This window comes from Sinocyclocheilus rhinocerous, unplaced genomic scaffold (genome assembly GCF_001515625.1).
Source record: "Sinocyclocheilus rhinocerous isolate Xijiao unplaced genomic scaffold, SAMN03320098_v1.1 scaffold1017, whole genome shotgun sequence".
NCBI classification, from domain to species: Eukaryota; Metazoa; Chordata; class Actinopteri; order Cypriniformes; family Cyprinidae; genus Sinocyclocheilus; species Sinocyclocheilus rhinocerous.
This window is the reverse complement of record NW_015647031.1, coordinates 63,396-88,340: the sequence shown is the minus strand read 5'-3', so window position 1 is coordinate 88,340 and position 24,945 is coordinate 63,396. Positions and strand designations below refer to the sequence as shown.

General features: G+C 38.0%; 2 protein-coding genes across 2 annotated transcripts in view; both read right to left on the bottom strand.

The window, feature by feature from the left end:
* Positions 1–13,146, bottom strand: part of LOC107708335 (hephaestin-like protein 1) — a 20,646-nt gene extending 7,500 nt beyond the window's left edge. Inside the window, exons 1-11 of the mRNA XM_016512528.1 lie at positions 12,714–13,146; positions 12,152–12,396; positions 9,041–9,253; positions 8,687–8,875; positions 7,674–7,928; positions 7,082–7,250; positions 6,540–6,679; positions 5,816–5,947; positions 5,322–5,527; positions 4,768–4,918; positions 4,440–4,652 (exon numbers count right to left, since the gene is read on the bottom strand). Coding sequence (XP_016368014.1) covers positions 4,440–4,652; positions 4,768–4,918; positions 5,322–5,527; positions 5,816–5,947; positions 6,540–6,679; positions 7,082–7,250; positions 7,674–7,928; positions 8,687–8,875; positions 9,041–9,253; positions 12,152–12,396; positions 12,714–12,871 — 2,071 coding nt within the window. The 5' untranslated portion in view covers positions 12,872–13,146. The remainder of the gene's footprint in view (positions 1–4,439; positions 4,653–4,767; positions 4,919–5,321; positions 5,528–5,815; positions 5,948–6,539; positions 6,680–7,081; positions 7,251–7,673; positions 7,929–8,686; positions 8,876–9,040; positions 9,254–12,151; positions 12,397–12,713) is intronic.
* A 2,154-nt stretch (positions 13,147–15,300) lies between these two features.
* LOC107708329 (hephaestin-like) lies at positions 15,301–16,280 on the bottom strand. The gene is made up of 2 exons (XM_016512522.1): positions 15,937–16,280; positions 15,301–15,619 (listed from the first exon to the last, which is right to left on the bottom strand). Exons 1-2 carry the CDS (start codon positions 16,092–16,094, stop codon positions 15,301–15,303), a joined length of 477 nt encoding a protein of 158 aa, XP_016368008.1. The 5' UTR covers positions 16,095–16,280.
* Between the last annotated feature and the right edge of the window lie 8,665 nt (positions 16,281–24,945).

Sequence of the window (24,945 nt, the reverse complement as noted above, 5' to 3'; positions counted from 1 at the left end):
CAAAGGTAATCCACTGCGTCTTCAGCGGCTCAGATGTCAGGAGTAAATGACGACTGCTATGTTCATTATTACATCCAACAACAGAACACCTCAATCGCTTAGGAGTCATTCTTGTCTACAACTGCTCCGGCGGTGAAACAATGATGGACTGATGACAGCTCACTCAGGGCGGAGCTAAGGTAAGACGCCAGTCCAGTCTGTCAAACTATCGTGGGAGGGGCCTGTTTTTGTGACGTCACACTGACAGGAATCTGAAATCAGCTTGATTTGAGAAAGGGGTAAAGTTTTTTGTAGATTAACAAAAAACCACTGGGTGGATTTTTATCATTATAGGGTGGTTGTGTACACACACTGCCAACACACATTTCAGTTCAAACAACTTGTAAAAGTGCATGTAGCATCATATGACCCCTTTAAAAAAAAATTTAATTCTTTCCCCATCATTGACTGAATTTTCTGCCTTTCTGTGTTTTCACTACTATATAGTAGGGGGAGCAATTACACATCTTCTGAAAGAGTACCAAATGTCTGGATCAAAACATGGCGAAGAAGCAGAAACAAGTGATCACATATATACGCAAAATTATGGAAAAATCAGACATTAAACAGCATAGAAATCAAAGCTGCCTGATGCTATCAAATGAAATGACGACCCAGGAGTGGTTTAGGACTGTGAAGATTTGGGGGTCTTGATGGAAATGATCTACTGTTCACCACGTTGCTTTTTTATATGAAACTTTCCCACATTCCAGTTTTGATGAAAAAGCGGAAAGCAGAAATGGTATAAAAGCAGAGGCTTTGATTTTTTCTTTTTTTTTTGACATTTTGCATGTTCAGAAATCCATACAACAAAATATCCTGGGGGCCATGAATGTTTTGTGAAAATGATCAAAATGTTGCTGGTGACAAAAACATCAAAGTTGTCCTAAAACTTAAAACCAAAATGCGTTCTTGTCTTAGGACAACTTTGATGAACTTTTTTTGATCCACTTCAAATGTTGACTACTGTACACAGCACTAATATTATGCTCATTAGTATTTCACACCAGAAGATTAATGGGATTCACTTTGACGAGACATGTAAGATATAACATTGCAGATGTACAAATAATAAAAAATAAGCTACCTGGAAATTACCTTTTAATTATAGTAGACTGAAAGCCAAGCATTGCTAACCTTAGTTAGGTAAACTGATTATATTGAATTAGCAACCAATGACCAGCCATAGAATATGCTTGAACAACTTAACACTATCATGCACACATTGTGTGCACTAAGAAATCATTATGTACTGCTTCACAGATGTCATCGCCTCTCAGCTGGCATCTCTAAAGGCCAATTCACACTGTACTGACAGACACCGACAAATAGTTTCCACAGTCTCTGACCCTTTGCTGGTCTTGCAGCCAGCATTCAACAACTTTGGGCAAGAAACGTGCATTCACAGACATCAAATCATTCAGCCGTGCCTCTGCAACAAATTTTGTGGGTTGCAGGGGCTCAATACCCTCTGGAGTTCCCACTAGACATAGACTGCTTTGTTGGGAACAGCATTCCAAATCCAGGCACTTGGCAAGAAGAGCAGAAATCTCACTCTGTGAAGAGACTACAGGGGGTACAAGCACCTACAGACTAGTTATAAAGTTGCATTTTAAAGAGTAGTTAGTCTCTCTTTGTGTGTCCTGATATCTAGTGTCAAGTTTGTATATCAAACATTTGTGACCCGTGCTGGCAAAATGAGTCGGAATACGCACGGTTTAATTTTGAACTACAGGCAAAAGGAGCGAAAAAAGTCAGTTTTGGTCGAATTTGAGGTTTTCACAAAAATGTGTTCATTAAGCCCTCTTCTAGCGATCTCAATGCTCCAAATAGTAATTAAACATCTAAAATGATCTTTTTTTGTACGTTTTCTGAGAGGAGTAGCTTTTTCTCTGCTCGCTTCTGGACGACTGCTGCTGCTTCTCACCACAAGTCTGTTGTTGCAAAGCTTTGTTTGTTGAATTGCAGCTTTGTGAATATTCATATTGAATTCTCGATTACATGAATCCCAACCAGTGAAATATGATTTTCAAACCCATGCTGATGAAAACAAAATGATCGAGCTGACTGACATTTGCAAAGTGCGTGCATAAGACGTGCCTCTCTGAGAGTGCGCGATCTTGGTAAGATTCACACAAACATAAACTGTTATGTCTTACATGAACATTTAGTTAATGGTTGTGGAAAAATCTGATGTATAAAATTATATTAGATGCATGCATTACAGTAGATCTTCATATAGATCTGTCTCGATGTTAATCAAACGTTAATAGAAAAGATGGAATCACTTGCTGCTCTTTATTAAACTACTGTTTATTTGCATTTTTGTTCTTATTTTTAATAACAAGATAAAATAAAAAAGCTATATTGTGATTAATAATATAGTAATTATTATTAAGAAAAGAATTGGACGAAAATATGCAACTTTGCTTGGTGAAAACACATTCATCTGAATAATTACTGAGTGTTATCATTTTCAGGTGATGTGTAATTGTTAATGAGGGAAGGTGTAGCTAGCTAAAGTGGCAAACACTTTAAATACAGATGTGCATATTTATTAGGCAGATTTTTACTACTGGTAAAAATGAGAAAAAAAAGAGACTTAACTGACACCGAGAAGTCAAAAATTGTGAAATGCCTTTTTTAGAAAAACGCAGTACTCTGGAAATTTCCAAACTATAAAAGTGTGACCATCGGAATCAAGCGGTTGGTCAATAATAGTCAGCAGGGGCGCAAAAAATGTGTTGAGAAGAAAACGTGCCACTTTTGCTCAATATTTTGAACGCAAAATACCACAATATCCAATGAAACAGTTTAACAAGTGCTCAGAATGACCATTGTTTTGATGTGCTGCTCACTTTAAACTGTAGAAACGGGATAATGGAGCTACCATTGTCATTTTGTATCGCATTTTGAAACCAAGCTGAAGTTCGGAACCCTTCTTAACATTGTTAATTCATCATTATCATTAGAACATGAAGATCATCAAGAAGAACGCCATGATCGGAGCTGTTTTTGTTGTGCGTCTTGGGTTTCGTGATAACGGAGATGGAATGTAAATGCACAATTTACGCGACTGAAAGAGGAAAAAGTTGGGCTAAGAGACAAAATCTCCTATATGACAACTTGCAGTGTTACATATCGAGGCTGAGAGAAGAACACACACACACACAACACTGCAGACAACAGGTAAATGCCGTTATCGATGTTTTCCATGTTCATGGAGTAAGCATTTTTACATGGCTTTTTAAAAATGCCTTGGCGTTTGGCCAAGCAGCGTACACTTACGTCACTGATAGATCCTATAGAACTGTTTTACACCCTACTCTGAAGTAGGAGCTAATTTAGTTCCCCTAAAAAACAGAGTTTCTAGAACTAAAACCATTCCTGGTTCCTGTGGTGCGAACACGCCAAAAAGCGGGTACTTCCTCCAATAGTTCTAGGAACTATGAAAGATTCCTCCGGTGCGAAAGCCCCTATAGTCAGTCTGTTCTTAGGCCAGATGTTAAGACTTGCGCCCAGCAAATACCACAAAACATACACAGGCCTCTACAACCAGACAGTCCCTCGATGCAGGCCCCCTGTTTCCAGCTAAGGCCATAACGCATCATGCCAGGACCAGCTGGGATTGTAAAGTAGACCTAAATGACTAGCAGGATCACTAATTGATAAGCCAGTCTCTGATCACTATACTGCACCATGTTTTCAACCTGCTGGTCAGAATACAACCCCTGCCTCAATGATCTCACCCAAGTCCATTGTGGTCCATGCCAATCTCTAAGCAAAAGAGCTGCTTCCAATTTTGAATACCATACAGAAACATTGACTTGTACTTGGAATCATCAATCACATTGTGTTCGCTCCATTCGTTCGTTCATTCTGTGGCCAGAGGTTTCTCACTGCTAGCACATGACAGAGTTTCTGTTCCAAACCACTGTCACCTTTGGTTTGCTCAGTGGGCAAAACTATTAATATTCAGCAAACTCTATAAATCTCATTTGAAATCACTGAATACTTGCATTTTTGAGATTTTCATGATTTACTAATTGGAAACAGTGTTGCAGGTCCGTGATTTCATTAGCATCAAATTACCAAGTATAAATGTATATATTTGTATTCATTTTCTATTTATTTATAGTTGTGGTTATTGAATGCACCTTGTGCTTGTACTTTGTACTTGCAGTGTCTGGTCTGGAAATGTCCTGAGAAAAATTACTTTTCCAGAATATTCTTGGAAACAAACATTGTTAGTCGGGTTAGGATCTGGCACAAAACCAAAATCATTATTAGTAAAAGCATTACAAGTAACGTGCCAAAGCCAGTCATATCTTCCATTGCTTGAGTGTACAGGATAAGCATTTACACACTTATATCCCTGATGTAAAAGCGCTGTGACTTACCATTATTGTCGGGTGTCATGCTAACAGTCACTGCGGTATGCGGGAAGACACTGAGAGTGTCACGGTTCATCCCGTCTCGTTGAAACGTGTTACCCTCGAAATAGACCCCATGGATATCCACCTCAGTGCCCAAGCCAAGTATGTGCCACATAACATGTTCCCCATTACACAAGTCCAGACCAGGCAGGTTTCCATACATGTAGCCATTCACCGCTGAGAAGGAACACACACATTCTTAATCAGAATACCGTCAAACCATAAACTTGTATATTCACAAAGTGTGGATGTAAATGCACATGATCGTGCGATTAAACACATATATGCATACCGTGCATCTTATTGCTTTCCTGAAACTCTTCATTGGCTGGATCTGAATCACGGCTACCAAACTTGTTCAAATTCTTTTGCAGATACCAGCTTTTATTCTCATCCATGATAGAGAACAGCAGAAAAAACTCGTGCTGAATTTTGTTGGCATACTAAAGACACACACCCGTACGAAAAAACATCACACACAGACAAAACAAACAGACATAAACACATAGGCCATTACATTTACTTGCATTACATTCAGTTTGTCCACAAACTACAGTGTTCACCGCATTTTTCAAACAATCAACCCTGAAAGAAACCGTAAGAAAAAAACAACAGTTTTTTTCTTTAATTTATAGAAATATACATTTATTAATAACTACAAACTGGCATTTAGTCTCAAATGCTACCTCCAACTGAATGACAGCTTGATTTAGGTAATCCAATAAAACAGCTCATATAAAACAAATTTTCATGTTTTTGGTTGACAGTCAAGCAACCTCTTTTCACAGAACGATCCTTCATTTTTAAACCCTATTTTGTACCGTATTGTCTGTGCAAGTTCATTACCTGATGGCCACTTCCATCAAGAACACCTTTCCTGCACACTTGTATGGGCCCAAATAAACCAGAGTTAGTGTCCCGAACCGGATCAACAGCAGAATAGTACAAGTATGAAATACAAGGAGGATCACTGCTGGAGGGACCTTCAATTACTCTCCAGCGATAGGTGAACTTTTCACCAGGAGCCACAGAGGCTCCAGCTTTCTGAGTACCTGTTGAGGAGGCGACAGAAAACAAAATAATCTAAAATCTTAGACTTATGACTTAAGACTTATGTTTTGTATTTTAATATTGTAGCCAAATGTGATGCAATGCGTGCATAAAGCTGTCAAATAGTATTCTTTGTGTTCATTGATGTTCAGTGATGAAATTGTCACCAAAGGCCTAAAGCAGTGGTTTTTAAGCTTTTTTGAATGAATTCCCCCTCTTTGCTTTGCCCATTTAGAAACCCTAGATTGAAGATCTATGTGTGTGTATACCTGTAGCTGTATATGACTTACCATCCTGATACTTTGCTCCTTCATAGGTCTTCTCATAATGCAGACCGTGTGGCTGAATGCTGTAGTCACGTGTAGCTCTGTTAAAGAATGTCACAATGATAACATCACCAGCCTCTGCTCTGATTACAGGACCTATAGTGGGAGTGGGGGAGGGGTGTAGAGAAAATTGATCATTTAAACCAACTGTTCCCAACCCTGGTCCTGGAGGCACCCCAACACTTCACGTTTTGCATGTCTCCTTAATCAAACACACCTGATTCAGGTCATCAGCTCATTAGTAGAGACTTCAAGACCTGAAATTGGCGCGTCAGAGAAAGGAGACATGCAAAATGTGCAGTTTTGGGGTGCCTCCAGGACCAGGGTTGGGAACCACTGATTTAAACTACATGAATAAGACTGAAAGGCACTCATACATCACAGCATGGCATCACCTCTGCGGGCCAGGGCATATTACTATACTTCTTATTCAGAAACATTAAAGTTGGCAGGAAATCAAAATCAACCATATTTTTCGTTATGCATGTTACTGGTCTTATTGTTAACCATTCATATATGCATTATTTTTTTCATATTATTTTTTGACCTCAAACCTTTAATCAAAACTTGCTCCTCCTGTGATATGACTGAATCCTCTTTGCTGACATTTCGTTTCATGCCAACTTTAAAATATTACCAAAGACCTATCAGTGTTCAGAAACATGCAAGACACAAGCGAGGATTTTACCCAGAATTCCAAGATGCTCATCCGAGCCCGCAATATGTGTTTTGGTAGTAAATGTGCTGTCAGTGTATGAAATGTATCTGGCCTTCAGGTATTTTCCACCCAGCTTACCACCATCACGACTAAAATACGATTCAGAGTCACTGAAGGGAAAGAAAGACATTAACGTAAATGAAAGTAATCTAATACAATTACGAAATCAACATGCATATTACAAATAAAAAATAAAAGGTAAAATTCAATTATAAATAGATAATACCAGACCTGCAGCAGCAATTATATGTGATAATTACATCAATTATAATAAATCAACTTATTTATCTTTCATTTTTAGATTTTCTATGGCTTCTTCCTGTTTTCAGGCATTGTCTGTGCACTAACGAATAGTGGCAAAAGTTAATCCCATCCAAATTTATTAAATAACATTTAAAAGCAAAGCATAAGCTCAGAGGCTTCAGAATCCCTCAGCAATTTCAGATTTCAGATCTAGCAGGTTTTGAGTTACTCAATCGTGCATTAAAGCATCTCCAAATCTGTGTTTTTACCTCTCTGGCTCAGTAAGTGGTTTATTTGTCATGTAGTTCATCCCTGAAGGGGCGTAGTCCCAATCCATCTCCTCAGCAGTGACGTAGAAATGTCTCTCTTTGCCAGGGGCCTCTGTTGGAGAGACTGAGGACCCACAGGCCGAGACCTCATAGAAACTCTGCATACCTGCTGCTCACAAGAACAGAGAGAGAGAAGATATATTGAAATCATAAATTGACCTGCTTCCCTTAAGTAAACTCAAGACACTCAAGTTTATGTGAACTCAAAGAAAAAGTCATAAGCAGTCCTTTTGAATTGAATTACTGATAAAGACAACAGAGCTGAAGCTCTGAAAATAAATTACATTTGAAATAGCGTAAATTATCCTGACAAGTTACCATACATTTATGGATTCAAATTGTTGGTATGACATAATGATGAATTTTCTTTTTCAGTGAAGGAATTAAAAGGAGCGTAAAACATGAACAGTGTACCAAGCTACAAATCAAAACTGAAAGTGATCACACACGGATTAGAGACAAAAACAATGCATCAAAAAATTAGGAACGAATATTAGGCTTCACACAGAGATGACAGAAAGACAGTTACTACCTTCTACATGATCGTTGACTTGGCAGCTTAACAACCATTTTCCTTCTGTTCTGGGGATCATTGTTGCGGTGACAAAAGTGGCAGGAAACAGACTAAGCACATCTGTGCGGTGCATGCGATCCACGAGGGTGTGTCCATGGAAATAAGCTGAATGAATGTCCACCTCGTTACCAATGCCGAAGAGATGCCAAGACACGGGACGTCCGACACACACTTTCAGTGCAGGCAAATTCCCATAAACATAGCCATTGATTGCTAATGGGGAAAAAGACAAGAACAAACTGAACGAGTGACACTGAGAGATAAATGATGAGATGACATGAGCTTTATAATTAATTCGAAAAATTGACCCTTATGACTGGTTTTGTGGTCCATGGTCACATATAAGAAAAACAATAATTCTGCCTATTATTCATTTAGATAACAAAATGTCAGGCTTAGAAATTAAAACCACAAACAGCTGTGTTTGTATCTTAGAGTGCAGAGAACTTTGGATATCAAAAGGAAAACTAAACTTTTCTGAATGGCTTTGTTCCAAAGTGGAACAGATACAAGGTACTTTCCATGCAAAACATGCAAAACATCAGCTAAAGATTACACCACGGGAATGTATGGGCTTACTTTTATAAAACCTATCACCGTTGGTTACAGACATTAATGTAGCTGTAGTTGGAGAAAAAAAAAAGCAGCAGTTTTGATTCCCAGTAGTGTGTGCCATGGTACCAACATTTCAGTAGTCAGCACCAAACACAGTGAAATTTGATCATTTCAATACTAAAGATATTTCAGTAGATTGCTAATTAATCACTTCTTTTAAACTGTTTAAGTGCTACAGTGCAATGTAAGCTGCTTTGTAGACGTGTATAGTATATTTGTATAAAACACATTAATATAAATTGTTAAGTTTTTAGTTTCTATGATAAAAATAGAACATTCCTCATTAGAACACAAGGAGCAACAACCCAATTTTTATGCATGGATACGGTTAAAGATTGAGACATCCTGAGACTCACAGTGCATGAGGTTGGACTCTCTGAACTCCTCGTCTACGTATTCCATATGTTGTTTTGTTGCATCTGGATCAGAGCAGAACTTTTCAATATTCTCCTCCAAGTACCAGCTCAAGTTCTCATCCACCACACTGAACATCAAAATGACATCTTCATCCACATCAGAGCGCTTTTGACTAGAGTCCAAAGTGCCTAAAGAAAAGAAAAAGATATTAGGAAAAGACTAAAAACGGTAAAAATAATCAGATTTAGAAGGGAGGAGTGCTTGATGCTAAGAAGTAGTTGACTGTACAATCTTCTGTGTGCATGTAAACTAAATGTATTCCATGCATGTACAGATTATTAGGGCTTGTTTACCTTGTTTGCAGGTGAGCAGAGCTCCTATAAGCCCTGATGCAATGTCTTTTGGTGCATCTCCATGTGAATGGTAAATCCAGGTGAGACAGCTGGCATCTGCTTCAGTAGGAGCGTACTCTGGTTTGACCTGCCAGGTGTATGTGTAGCTCTCACCTGGAGCCACCGCATCATCTCTCTTATCACGACCAGTGGTGCCGTCTGGATACAACGCTCCTAAAATACAGAGCAACGAATTCACACTTGTCCAATCTCATCTGTTCAAGGACTCGTTTTTGACAAATTGTAACAAATCTAGGACTTTAAAGGGGGCACACTGTATCAGCACTGGATTTTCCTTGCTCTTTTAGTATAAAATTCAATAAACAACCTTTCTTCCAAGTCCAACCAGATTTTTATGGAAGCTACGCTCATTTAGAAATATTTGCATGACTAACACATGTTTACACAATAATGCCTATTCAGTAAATTGGCCTGCGATGGAGCGTACTCTGGTTTGACCTGCCAGGTGTATGTGTAGCTCTCACCTGGAGCCACCGCATCATCTCTCTTATCACGACCAGTGGTGCCGTCTGGATACAACGCTCCTAAAATACAGAGCAACGAATTCACACTTGTCCAATCTCATCTGTTCAAGGACTCGTTTTTGACAAATTGTAACAAATCTAGGACTTTAAAGGGGGCACACTGTATCAGCACTGGATTTTCCTTGCTCTTTTAGTATAAAATTCAATAAACAACCTTTCTACCAAGTCCAACCAGATTTTTATGGAAGCTACGCTCATTTAGAAATATTTGCATGACTAACACGTTTACACAATAATGCCTATTCAGTAAATTGGCCTGCGATGGAAGTAGACACTGTAAAGTTAAACTTAACCTCATAAAAAATGATGAACAAATGACAGGGAAAGTTGCTTGTTAACTTGTTACGTGGTTAAAAACAAAGGTGTTGTACCAAGGTTACACTAAAAAAAAAACTAGTTTTAGCACAAATGAATAAACATAATGTGATTCATATGCATCAGTCATACGTAAATGAAACGGGTAAGATTTCTGTAATAGTTCACAGTGTTGGATTTAAGGAGATAATTACGTGACAGTTGAGCATTAATGATGAACACTTGCTGTTAACAAGCAGAATCACTGGAGGAAACAAAAACAATGAGAACAGAAAAAAAGATAAACGAAACACAAGAACTACAACTGTGGCCTGTTGCATGAAGATAGCTCAACAAACTCTGAGTTTTAGAGTAGGTTTAGAGTTGACATAAGTTGATAATTATTGTAAATAATTAGCAGATTTTGTCTCTGCAATTCTTTCTAATCAATGCAAATCACTGTGCTCTCCCAGCTGAATTAGGTGACCTGTATTTCTTCAAACATTACAAAGGTTGGTCTGCACTCTTTAGTCTTTTATTGGAATCATCAAATGTTTCAGCTATCTGCCTTCGTGAGTGTCGAAACTTTGTCTATTTTATCTCCTGCTTTGATTGCAATAAAAGACTTAAAGAGTGCAGACCAACCTTTGTAATGTTCTAAAATTCACCATAAACTGCTTTAATTTGAAGCGGGAGGGGAGTGGCTTTATTGCATCAGATATATGTCACTTTGCTCACAGCTGATTGGTTGCTTGTACTGTGCCCAGCATGCATTGCGACATGAAGCGTTTTGTTGATTGTCACCATTGTTGAGATTCACACGCTGATTCATTATGTCTGTGTGTGTCTATGTAATTATGTAGATTAAAACTTTTTGTGCACAAAGTGCTTTGTATTGGGCAACACTGCTGTAGAATCCCAATTGTACTATAATAAACAATGCAAAAATAATGCATCACCCATTTAATCAGAGATTAGGCACTATATTGTGATCAATGAAGCAGATTATTATGATTATGCCACGTAAGCATCAGCATTTCAAATTTTTTTGTGTGTTTTTTTGTCTTGGCTTTCTTTGCCATACTAAATGTATCTTACAAACACTAAGTTATAACAGCCACATAAAAGATAATGTCAAAGAGTCAAGAGCCCAACAAAAGCAAACACTGATCTCCTTGATGGCGACTTTAACATTTTCAATAAAACATTAACCTCTAAACCTCTGTAATTCTCAATAAGAGCTTCTGTAGATGCCTGACAGAAATAAAGTCAACATGGGTTGCGTTTCCCAAAAGCATCGTTACTTAGCTATGGTCACAATTTCCATTGAACTCTATTGGTAACGAGAAATGTACTACCATAGCTGCTTTTGGGAAACACCCCTGTTTAGTAATGCATAAAGCTGGTAGTGCTGTTTGTGCAGTGGTTTAATCATCTTCTGCTGAGATCTTGAGAGATTTAATGTCTTCTGTTATTTCAGTTGATTTCATCTAAAGGCTGTGGTTGTGAGTCAGTTGTAGGTTTCGTGTTTCTCTCTTTTCAGTTCTTGTTGTTTTTCTTTCCATCAGCGATTTCCACAAGCGATGCTGCTTATTTACAGCAGGTGTTCATCACTAATGTGACATAATTCGTCACATAATTATCGTATTAACCCAAACACTGCTTCAATGGTACATGGTACACAACACTGAGCAGTGTTTACTTAACACTGGGGATTTTGCTGTGAACTATTACATAGTATCTTACCTGTTTCATTTACATATGACTGAATATGAATCACATTAAGTTATGTTGAAACTATGTAATCCAAATGGATGGAAAATTTGTATGCAATTGAAATCCATAAAAATTCACCATAATGTACATACACATGTCGTGACGTTCATGAGAGACAGTCATGCAAACATGCAACATTTAAAAAAAAATCTTTGATATATATGCACATATTATAATTACAGTTTAATAATTTGAGCTAAGAAAGTGGTTGCTTCAAGTTGCCATTTTATAAAGATTCATGCCGTCTCTTGTAAATGGTGTGTTGACACACCACTTGACACTTTGCTGCACACTTTTCGTTTATTGCTCTGTTATTGATTTATGGGTTATGTGTCAAGAGACTGCTGTTGTAACCCAAAGATAAACATGGAAAGACAGCAAAATCAACAGAAGGAATGGGATGGAGGGAAAAGCAGAACTAGTAATGGAACTAATAGAGAGATAATGCATATCCAACCTTCTGAATTCTTCTCATAGAAGACTCCATGAGGGTGAAGAGAATAAGACCTGGTCGCAAAGTTCTTCATGTGCACCTCTATGACATCTCCGACCTCAGCCCGTAAAATGGGTCCGAGGAAGCCGAGCCAGGCAGGTTTAGCTATCTCCTCGGAATAAGACCCATCTGTGTACTGTCTGTACAAAGCTTTTTTGTAAACACTCCCTATCCGGGTCTTGCCACTTGACAGAAAAACCGACGCATGTCTGTTAAAGGGAGGCATTTAGAGAGAGAAATAAATAAGTAATGGTATAATCGGTAATGTCCATCATACAATCGGTGTACAAATCAGGATCCATGTTAATAATAATAATAATAATAATACATCCTATAAGAGTGTTAGCCTACAGCACCAAGCACTTACAAAAAGCTTTATCTACATAACATAAATAAATAAATAAATAGGCTACTACGTGATGTTTATTAGTTACCTAGCAGCCTATTACAATAAACACAGTAATATAAAATGCCGCCTATTACTTGTACTGTTACTGGTAAATAGATATGCGTCATTTTTACTTACTCGTCTTGCTCAATGCTTCGGTTATTGATAAGGTTTCTGGCGCTCGGTGCGTAATTCCAGTCTTCCTCTCTAATGGCTATATAATAGGTCCTCTTGAGACACTCGGCCTGCTGTAGCGCGAGCACAGCCGTCACAAAAGCGCACAGCACAGACTTCATCGCTTGTATCTAAACACAACCATGCATAACCAAAATCCGAGCCCGAGTCAAAAAGAGTCGCACGTAATCGATCTCAAAATGCTACTGCGCACGGAAAATCTAGCCTTGTGTGCGGCTACTAATCGAAACTGAAAGTTCAGCTCAACGGGCGTTCCTTCTTCCTTGGACTCGAACCGGTTTTTCGGAGAGAAGTAAAACTCCGCCGTCTCCCTTCATAACAGAGCGCCCCGATAAACCGCACACATGCCCGGCCGCGGTGACGCTGCGCTCCGCTCTGAAACAACCATCCGCTTCATGCGCGCCGCTTTTTGAATATATGGACCATTGTTTGAATATATGGACCATCGGTTTGTCCGGTGTTTCGACAATTCTTTCAAAAAACAAAACAAAAAAAAAAACCTTAAAGTCTTAAAGAAATGTTAAATCTTAAAGAAATGTGCCAGCTTTCTGTAAAATACGCTTAATATTCCTGCCATTTGCATGTGTTGGTAAACTCAGCCTACACAATGACGGTACCGGTGTATCATTTACAGAATTGTTTTCATCTATAATGTTGACAACAGCCAATTACATTACCTTAGGAGTGACCAAACCCATTCCTGGAGGGCCACTGTCCTAAACTCTGCAGGACACCGGCCCTCCAGAACCCCTGTCCTACCTAAACACCTTAACTTTCCCAAGTGTCATGTGTGTGTGTCATCCAGGTAACGTCGAGAGAGTTACATTAAATCCCCACCTGGAAACTTTAGAATTATGACCTGTATTTCTTCAAACATTACAAAGGTTGGTCTGCACTCTTTAGTCTTTTATTGGAATCATCAAATGTTTCAGCGATCTGCCTTCGTGAGTGTCGAAACTTTGTCTATTTTATCTCCTGCTTTGATTGCAATAAAAGACTTAAAGAGTGCAGACCAACCTTTGTAATGTTCTAAAATTCACCATAAACTGCTTTAATTTGAAGCGGGAGGGGAGTGGCTTTATTGCATCAGATATATGTCACTTTGCTCACAGCTGATTGGTTGCTTGTACTGTGCCCAGCATGCATTGCGACATGAAGCGTTTTGTTGATTGTCACCATTGTTGAGATTCACACGCTGATTCATTATGTCTGTGTGTGTCTATGTAATTATGTAGATTAAAACTTTTTGTGCACAAAGTGCTTTGTATTGGGCAACACTGCTGTAGAATCCCAATTGTACTATAATAAACAATGCAAAAATAATGCATCACCCATTTAATCAGAGATTAGACTCTATATTGTGATCAATGAAGCAGATGATTATGATTATGCCACGTAAGCATCAGCATTTCAATTTTTTGGTGTGTTTTTTTGTCTTGGCTTTCTTTGCCATACTAAATGTATCTTACAAACACTAAGTTATAACAGCCACATAAAAGATAATGTCAAAGAGTCAAGAGCCCAACAAAAGCAAACACTGATCTCCTTGATGGCGACTTTAACATTTTCAATAAAACATTAACCTCTAAACCTCTGTAATTCTCAATAAGAGCTTCTGTAGATGCCTGACAGAAATAAAGTCAACATGGGTTGCGTTTCCCAAAAGCATCGTTACTTAGCTATGGTCACAATTTCCATTGAACTCTATTGGTAACGAGAAATGTACTACCATAGCTGCTTTTGGGAAACACCCCTGTTTAGTAATGCATAAAGCTGGTAGTGCTGTTTGTGCAGTGGTTTAATCATCTTCTGCTGAGATCTTGAGAGATTTAATGTCTTCTGTTATTTCAGTTGATTTCATCTAAAGACTGTGGTTGTGAGTCAGTTGTAGGTTTCGTGTTTCTCTCTTTTCAGTTCTTGTTGTTTTTCTTTCCATCAGCGATTTCCACAAGCGATGCTGCTTATTTACAGCAGGTGTTCATCACTAATGTGACATAATTCGTCACATAATTATCGTATTAACCCAAACACTGCTTCAATGGTACATGGTACACAACACTGAGCAGTGTTTACTTAACACTGGGGATTTTGCTGTGAACTATTACATAGTATCTTACCTGTTTCATTTACATATGACTGAATATGAATCACATTAAGTTATGTTGAAACTATGTAATCCAAATGGATGGAAAATTTGTATGCAATTGAAATCCATAAAAATTCACCATAATGTACATACACATGTCGTGACGTTCATGAGAGACAGTCATGCAAACATGCAACATTTAAAAAAAAATCTTTGATATATATGCACATATTATAATTACAGTTTAATAATTTGAGCTAAGAAAGTGGTTGCTTCAAGTTGCCATTTTATAAAGATTCATGCCGTCTCTTGTAAATGGTGTGTTGACACACCACTTGACACTTTGCTGCACACTTTTCGTTTATTGCTCTGTTATTGATTTATGGGTTATGTGTCAAGAGACTGCTGTTGTAACCCAAAGATAAACATGGAAAGACAGCAAAATCAACAGAAGGAATGGGATGGAGGGAAAAGCAGAACTAGTAATGGAACTAATAGAGAGATAATGCATATCCAACCTTCTGAATTCTTCTCATAGAAGACTCCATGAGGGTGAAGAGAATAAGACCTGGTCGCAAAGTTCTTCATGTGCACCTCTATGACATCTCCGACCTCAGCCCGTAAAATGGGTCCGAGGAAGCCGAGCCAGGCAGGTTTAGCTATCTCCTCGGAATAAGACCCATCTGTGTACTGTCTGTACAAAGCTTTTTTGTAAACACTCCCTATCCGGGTCTTGCCACTTGACAGAAAAACCGACGCATGTCTGTTAAAGGGAGGCATTTAGAGAGAGAAATAAATAAGTAATGGTATAATCGGTAATGTCCATCATACAATCGGTGTACAAATCAGGATCCATGTTAATAATAATAATAATAATAATACATCCTATAAGAGTGTTAGCCTACAGCACCAAGCACTTACAAAAAGCTTTATCTACATAACATAAATAAATAAATAAATAGGCTACTACGTGATGTTTATTAGTTACCTAGCAGCCTATTACAATAAACACAGTAATATAAAATGCCGCCTATTACTTGTACTGTTACTGGTAAATAGATATGCGTCATTTTTACTTACTCGTCTTGCTCAATGCTTCGGTTATTGATAAGGTTTCTGGCGCTCGGTGCGTAATTCCAGTCTTCCTCTCTAATGGCTATATAATAGGTCCTCTTGAGACACTCGGCCTGCTGTAGCGCGAGCACAGCCGTCACAAAAGCGCACAGCACAGACTTCATCGCTTGTATCTAAACACAACCATGCATAACCAAAATCCGAGCCCGAGTCAAAAAGAGTCGCACGTAATCGATCTCAAAATGCTACTGCGCACGGAAAATCTAGCCTTGTGTGCGGCTACTAATCGAAACTGAAAGTTCAGCTCAACGGGCGTTCCTTCTTCCTTGGACTCGAACCGGTTTTTCGGAGAGAAGTAAAACTCCACCGTCTCCCTTCATAACAGAGCGCCCCGATAAACCGCACACATGCCCGGCCGCGGTGACGCTGCGCTCCGCTCTGAAACAACCATCCGCTTCATGCGCGCCGCTTTTTGAATATATGGACCATCGGTTTGTCCGGTGTTTCGACAATTCTTTCAAAAACAAAAACAAAAAAAAAAACCTTAAAGTCTTAAAGAAATGTTAAATCTTAAAGAAATGTGCCAGCTTTCTGTAAAATACGCTTAATATTCCTGCCATTTGCATGTGTTGGTAAACTCAGCCTACACAATGACGGTACCGGTGTATCATTTACAGAATTGTTTTCATCTATAATGTTGACAACAGCCAATTACATTACCTTAGGAGTGACCAAACCCATTCCTGGAGGGCCACTGTCCTAAACTCTGCAGGACACCGGCCCTCCAGAACCCCTGTCCTACCTAAACACCTTAACTTTCCCAAGTGTCATGTGTGTGTGTCATCCAGGTAACGTCGAGAGAGTTACATTAAATCCCCACCTGGAAACTTTAGAATTATTTGCATTTATTATTCAAATGACGGGAAAAACAAACCAGGAAAGATGGATGTGAAACAAGTGATTTGCTTGTATGTGTGTGCAACCTAGCTATACGTTTTACATAATAGCAGGCTAAGAGACATATGAGACAGAATCCCAATCCACTGCTAAACCCAAATTACACTATATAATTAACATACTATGAAACTAAACAGTGAATTATACACGTTTATGCACTGAATGATACATTGTGATAAAGAAGCTGTTTAATGGCTGGCTGGCTAGGACACCATGGTGACTGGAAATGGTTGTGGCCAAAGTGTCCAACATGCCGGCTTGACAGGTCTTGTCTCTGAGAAGGAATGACAGCATATGGTCGAGAGCTCTGGGGAGTTGGCATCCTCCTCCTCCTCATCCCTGTTGTTTCCTTTGTGATAGGAGCTGCACAGGAAGTCATCTGAGTAACGCACACACATGAGCTAGATGGAGAAACTCGCGGGTGTGATCCTCAAGTTAATGGTCCCCCTTGATACGAAGCAGCATTTGTACTGCTGCTGGTGGATACCTTTTTTTCTTCTTTTGGTCACCGCAATTCTGTAACGTTGAGGCAAAGACATGAGATTTTAGGCTGTAGATGAAGCAGACATTTGTTTAAATAAGACCATAATCCGATTGGAAAACAGCAGTCCAACAGGAAACAGAAACATGACAGCTTTGTTCAAACGAAGAAAAAAACAGCAAACTAAAGAACCAAACCGAGGGCTATAAAAACAAGACCAAATGTGACCCTGGACCACAAAACCAGTCATAAAGGTCAATTTAGGATCAATTCAAAATTGAGATTTATGCATCATCTGAAAGCCGAATAAATAAGCTTCCATTGATGTATGGTTTGTTAGGATAGGACAATATTTGGCAGAGATACAACTATTTGAAAATCTGGAATCTGAGGGTGCAAAAAAAATCTAAATATTGAGAAAATCATCTTTAAAGTTGTCCAAATGAAGTTCTTAGCAATGCATATTACTAATCAAAAATTAAGTTTTGATATATTTACGGTAGGAAATTTACAAAATATCTTAATGGAACATGATCTTTACTTAATATCCTAATGATTTTTGGCATAAAAGAAAAATTGATAATTTTGACCCATACAATGTATTGTTGGCTATTGCTACAAATATACCCCAGCGACTTAACACTGCTTTTGTGCTGCAGGGTCACATATGAGGAACTAAACAAGAAACAGCAGGAAATCAAAAACCATGAAAACCATTAAAAACAGGAGGTAAACAGGAAATAGTGAAAACCGAAACAAAGCACAGAATAGAATAAGTACCAGAATAATAGTTTCATAACCAAAAGGAAACTGGTGGCAGGTGACAAATATAATTTAGTCACCTAATGAAGATTTACTTATTATTTATTTAAATAAATTTAAATAAATGAATAAATTTAAATATACGTAATCATAAAAAGAATATAATGAAATACATTAGCTAAAATTAAACAAAGATTATACATTAAATAGACATAAAAAGGAAGAAAGATTGAGAAAGAATAGTTCAGTGCAATCAGTACAGCACACAAACAGTGTTTAATCAGGAAATGCAGTTAAACAGATGTGTTTTGGATTAAAGCTAGTGACCAACAGGACATCCTCTGGAAGCTGATTCCAGAACAGCTAAACGCCATCTCTCCATGTTTTAAATCAACCCGAACAGATTTGATCCTTGCAGTCTGAGAGCTTTATACTGTATTCAAGCATATCTGCCAGGTGTTTTGGTCCAAGGCCATTACGGGATTTATATACAATTAAAAGCACTTTAAAACTGAAAAACTGGAAGCCAGGGTAATGACCTAAGAGCCGGGGCGATATGTTGAGTTTTCCTGGTTTTGCTCAGGAGCCTGGCATCAGGGTTTTGTATTAGCTGCGACTGTCTAGTAGTCTTCTTGGGAAGGCCAGTAAGAAGTAAGATGCTGTGATCTATCCTGCTGGTAATGAATGCATGAATAAGCTTCTCTAGGCCTTGCTTGGACACAAAGGATCTGATTCGTGCTGTTTTTTTATAGATGGTAATTTAGTCATTTTTGATGTGGCTTCTGATGTTAAAATCACAGTCCAGGATGACAACACTAAACAAATAAGCACATTTTTAAAGAAAGACGTTGGAGTGTCCAGTCAACAGGACGTTTTAAGGTGTTGCATGCAAAGTTTTACTATCAAAGTTAGACTAATTTCAGAGCCACAACAGGATTCATTGATCGCCGTTGTAACGTTATGCATTTTATCACTGAAAAATGATGCAAACTTTTTGCATTTCTGAGTAGAAAACAGTTTACTGGGTAGCTAGTTTGGAGGGTTATTTAACCTGTCAACAGTGGTGAGCAGTGCATCTGTGTTACTGACATTCTTGTTTATAACATTTGAAAAGAAGATCTGTAATAGCTTCGTTTTCCACCTCGTAAGTTCTGCTTTTCTGCATTTTCTTTTCATGCATTGCACTGCTGTTGTGTTTCTCCATGGTGCCTTATACATGCCTGTACTTTAACTTTTTTTTTTTTATGAATTGCTACATTAATTTTAAAGTTAAACTTGTCAAAGACAGCATCAACAGAGTGGTCTCACATAGATATAGCATTTATGAACAAAACACTAGTGTTCATTCACGTACTGTTTTTTGATTGTGGCATCTGGTTTCAGTGATAGGGAAGACTGACATATCAAAGACAACGCAGAAGTGACCAGACAGAGCTACGTCCTTCATAACAGCGTTTGAGACGTTTAGGCCCTTACGGATAAGCAGATCTAATGATGTGGATGGGTCCTTCCACATGCTGGGTGAAATCAAAGGTGCTCAGAATAGATAAGCAAATATTTTGGTGCTATTCGAGTAGCCATTTCATTAAGGTTCATCTGGTCTGACGTAATTCCTGTGTTGCTGTTTGAACTGCTCTGAAACAAGTTGCTTGTTGACACTTTTTGTTTATTGATCTGTTATTGATTATTAGGGTTATCTACATGTATATTAAAGTTGCCAGCAATTACAAAATATTCAAATTCAGTGTTAGTTGCAGACAGAAGCTCTGTAAAGTCATCCAAAAAAAAAATGCTTGAGAGTATCTTTGTGGCCTGTCAATAATTAGAAATAATATATATACTGTATATAATTGCCCCTTTTAGACTTGCACTCTATTCATTTACTAACTGCTTGTTTTCTTAAAAATAAAATAAACCTATCACTAGCTTCTCTATTCTTTTTGTATTCTATGTTTTCTTTTTATTTATTATACAATTAACAAAAAGCAAAAAACAAACAAACAAAAATCTATTTCTAGAAGATTTCTATTCTATCCGTTTTCTTTTTATTATATAATAAAAAAAACCTTGCTTTGTGTGCTGTGTTAAGCTAACTGAGACTTGTTATAGCACTTGTGTATTATTGCTCTTTTGTTGCTTCTGTTGTCCTCATTTGTAATTCGCTTTGGATAAAAGCATCTGCTGAATGTCTAAATGTTAATGTACCAAGATACTCAAGAGATAAGGAATCTCCAAGGGAAATCTGTTCGGTACGCACACATAAAAGAGAAATTTGGATTTGATTCATTTAAAGTTGTTGCACTGCAGCCGTCTATTCAAGCTTTATTTAAAAACATCAGATCTAAACTGTTTGTAGAGATAAGATCATTGACTAAAAATGATTTGTTCATAAGTGAATGAATTTTAAAAATAGCTAACGTTACAGTATTTGTTTCTTCTTCACAGCGATGTTGTGGTGACATCTAATAGGTAGCAGATGACATACATTTACCGTCTGATTTGCACAGGTCTTTGTCTGTCCTTTAATTATCAAAACAGAGATAAGAAGCCCTAAAAGCACACTGTGTTCCTGCTTACTCTGGAAACCTTTGTGAATGTTACTGCTGTGGAGCGCGGACATGACACACAGCATTGTGAGCTCTTTATCTCCAGGATGCACAGATGAAGGGTGGTTCAGAGCTGCTTAGGTGGGAGACAAAAACGAACAAAAACAGATCCCACCCATGAGAGAAGGGACATTTACAAATACAACCACATTCTGGGTGCAACAGTCTGCTCTATCATGGTAAATGAGGTCCCCAAGGTCCAGACCTCTGTATATTTCTGAGGTATATTATATAATAAAAGTTGTGAAACAATTGCCTAATATTAACTCCGCTTTGGTACTGTAAGGATATTGCACAACACCAAAATAACAGACTTTCTCATGATCTGCCCCAGCGGTCTAACGTCTAACGTTTGAGATCAAACCAAAGTAGGTGGGCTTAACTGTTCTTCTAAGGTTAAAGGAGTAGTTCACTTCCAGAATGAAGGATGAGCACCATTGACTTCCATAGTAGGAAAAAACAAATACTATTGAAGTCAATGGTGCTCATCAACTGTTCGGATACCAACATTTTTCAAAATATCTTCGCTTGTGTTCAACAGAAGAAAGAAACTCATACAGGTTTGGAACCAGTGGAGGGAGAGTAAATGATGACAGAATTTTCATTCTGGAAGTGAACTACTCCTTTAAGGCTAGAATGCCCTGTTGAAAAAACCAGCATATGCTGGTTAGGTATGTTTTGAAGCTGGGATGCTGGTTTGAGCTGGTTTAAGCTGGTCCTTTGCTGGTTTATGCTGGTCCTTTGCTGGTTTAAGCTGGTCCTTTGCTGGTTTAAACTGGTCCTTTGCTGGTTTATGCTGGTCCTTTGCTGGTTTATGCTGGTCCTCTGCTGGTTTAAGCTGGTCCTTTGCTGGTTTAAGCTGGTCCTCTGCTGGTTTAAGCTGGTCCTCTGCTGGTCTTTTGCTGGTTTAAGCTGGTCCTTTGCTGGTTTAAGCTGGTCCTTTGCTGGTTTATGTTGGTCCTTTGCTGGTTTAAGCTGGTCATGTGCTGGTCTTAAACTGGTCGGACCAGTTTAGGACCAGCATAAACCAGCATCAAAACATACCTAACCAGCATATGCTGGTTTTTTCAACAAAAACGACTGGGCATGCACACATCAATATAGCATCATTTTTAAACTCCCCTTCACCTAACTGTCTGGTCTTGTCTCTCACTAACATGCAACACTCGCCTGACACTTTGGATCCCATTCGCCAATCTTCGCCAGTCTTAATATAATTTCAATCCAAAATGATGAAAACTCAAACTCGAATGGCAGAAGAAATAAAGAAATTATATATAATGAATTTCTTATTTGAGGTCATTTCTTTTTGGAATATGTGATCGTGTATAGTCAACAATAAACTAGCCTTTTACATATCTCCAGTTTGTAGTGTGGATCAATGCAACATTTAACCTGATTCTCATTAGAATCGGTTATTTGATTGACAAATAATTTATGCTTCTGGCCCTCAAACATCTTAATATGCACATATGTAGATCAGTGAAATCAAAATTTTCCAGGAGCACATGCCCCTGACTTCAATGAACTTCAGCCCTTTTTTGTATTCATAACAGTTGAATATTTTGAAAGGGTTTGTCTACATGCAGGCACAGAACAGCCTTACTTAACATCTTATCTCCACAGCAGTGTCACTCGGGTGATTGATGGACAGACACGAGTTTGTAAAAAAAAAACAATTCACCCAAAAATGAAAATTTGCTGAAAATGTACTCACCCTCAGGCCATGCAATATGTAAATTAGTTTGTTTCTTAAACAGAATAGATTTGGAGACATTAAGCATTACATTATCATTTTATCTTAAAACTAGCTAAAGACACTGAAACAAATCAAACACAAAACAACTCTATTTGTTTCACACACTGTCATCACACTAAACGTGCTTTTGGTGCTATAGTAAAAATCATGAACATACTCAACTGTCATATTCAACATGACATATCAAAGAATCATTAACACGTGATAATTGAGAATATAAACTTTCTTTTTTTACCCCATAATAATAGACAAATAACTTTACTTTACCCTCTAACTTTACCTTTAACTTGAGAACATAATGACTTTGGCCTCTTTATAGTATACTCTGAGAACACAGTCATTTCCTCAAACAGGCATAGTCAACAATAAAGTGTTTAAATCTCTCTGTGGTAACATTTGTGAAGCAACACCATCACCTAGTGGCTCTCTCTGGATTGGCATTTCATCAGGAATTATTTGTTCAGTATTCAGTGACTTGACTGGTCCTGTCTCTGATTGGTTTTGCTGTTCAGTTGGACTGTAATTTGCATCCTCACTGAAGTATTTCTTCACACATGAGATGTTTCTTTTATATTGTGGTCCACTTGGGTCTTTGATGGTCACAACATTTCCCCCTGACAACAGTCCCTTAGGTAAAGAAAATATACTTCCTAATATATGAATGATATTAAATGACATAACGGTATATTAGAAATTATAAAGAATAGTATGAATAATACATAAGGAATTGCCGCTTTCATATATTGAAAAATATGTGACAATATATTTACTCATATATCACAATATGTAATTTTATATACACATTTATATAATACACATTATAATATATAGATGTACATGTGATAAGATATGGTACTGCATGTGTAAAAATATATACTGAATATATATTTAGTCATGCAGTATATATTCACATATATGGAAATATATATATATATATATATATATTTTAAGCTCAACAATAATTTATGATATACATGTTTTATATTTTAAAATACAGCTAGTTTACAGTAGCAAAAGCACACCTGCTCATAATAAAGCACTGACTGTGCTGACAAGTGCACCGCCATTGGTTTTTAAATAAAGTAACATATAATTTAACAGTGTTTGGCCAATCGTCTTCCTGAACAGACTCTACTCTTCTGCACAGACTTACACACACCAGAAGCACTTTACATTTCAAAATAATACAACATTAAACACTAACAGATCTCCCCATATATTAATACTCAGCAAAAATACGACATAACACTTAATTTAAAATTTTTTTACTCTCCTTTAACAGTCAGAAGCAAAGCATGCTGGGAACTAGAGATCTGCTGTAACTCATTGTGTGAATGTGTGTATATATGTGTACGGGAACATCTATGTGCAATTTATACTCAATAAAGGATAAAACGTTATGAATATTCGATTTTTTTTTGTCTCCATTTCTAAATATATTTGTATGTATCAATGCATAGCCATATATTTTCAATGCATATTGCTGGATATTGAAAAATATAAGCAATAGTTTCCAATATATGGAAACGTATTATGTAATATATCGCATTATATGTTGCATGCAGTTATTTTGCCTTTCAGTGTCTCCCATGTAGCTTCAACTATGATATTGTGAGAACAATTAATTACCATGACAACTAACAAGGGTAACACTGACAACAAACAGGAGGAGTGAACACAGAACTAAAGGAACATGGAAACTACAAAATATGAGTCCAGCACAAAACGCAGGAAACATGCAACAATGCGTACAAATGCACGCACAAGATTGTAAACAACCCAGTGCCCTGTGTAAGCCCCATAGTCTCTCGTACCATTGGACAGAATTGACATTACTTACCATGGGGAAGGACATAGCCACTATTCACAAGCTTTCACTTTTCAGAAATCTTTAAAAATATATATATATCCACTAGAAAGAGTATTTTTACAGCCAAGAACAGCAGGTTTATGCTGGGGAGGCACACCTAAAAATAGGCCACTATGGAGACCTCATCCTACCTGTAGGAAAGTGACATGTGGAGGATACACACATGGACTGACCCACAGGACAGTACTACATATGAAATGAAGCTCATTCCACACAGGGAACCATATGGGCACCTAGCCCAGTACAGGAGATGAGCGACCAGGCATGCAGTACTGAGCCCGGCGTTAAGCTTGATGGAGGTGAGCTCTGTCTTTAAAGACAGGATCTTAAGCTCGACTGACTCAAGAGCCTCAAAGGGAGCTCTCTGCACACAAGAAAGGACCACAGAGAGATCCCAAGAGGGGAAGAGGTGTGGTATTACAGGATTTAGCCTTCTGGCATCTCTCAGAAACTTGATGATCAGATTGTGCTTCCCCAAGGACTTCCCCACGCCGTCCACTGCGTTGTGATGTGACGTGACAGCAGTGACATACACTTGTTGGTGGAGGGGGACAAACTCCGCTCCAACCTCTCTTGCAGA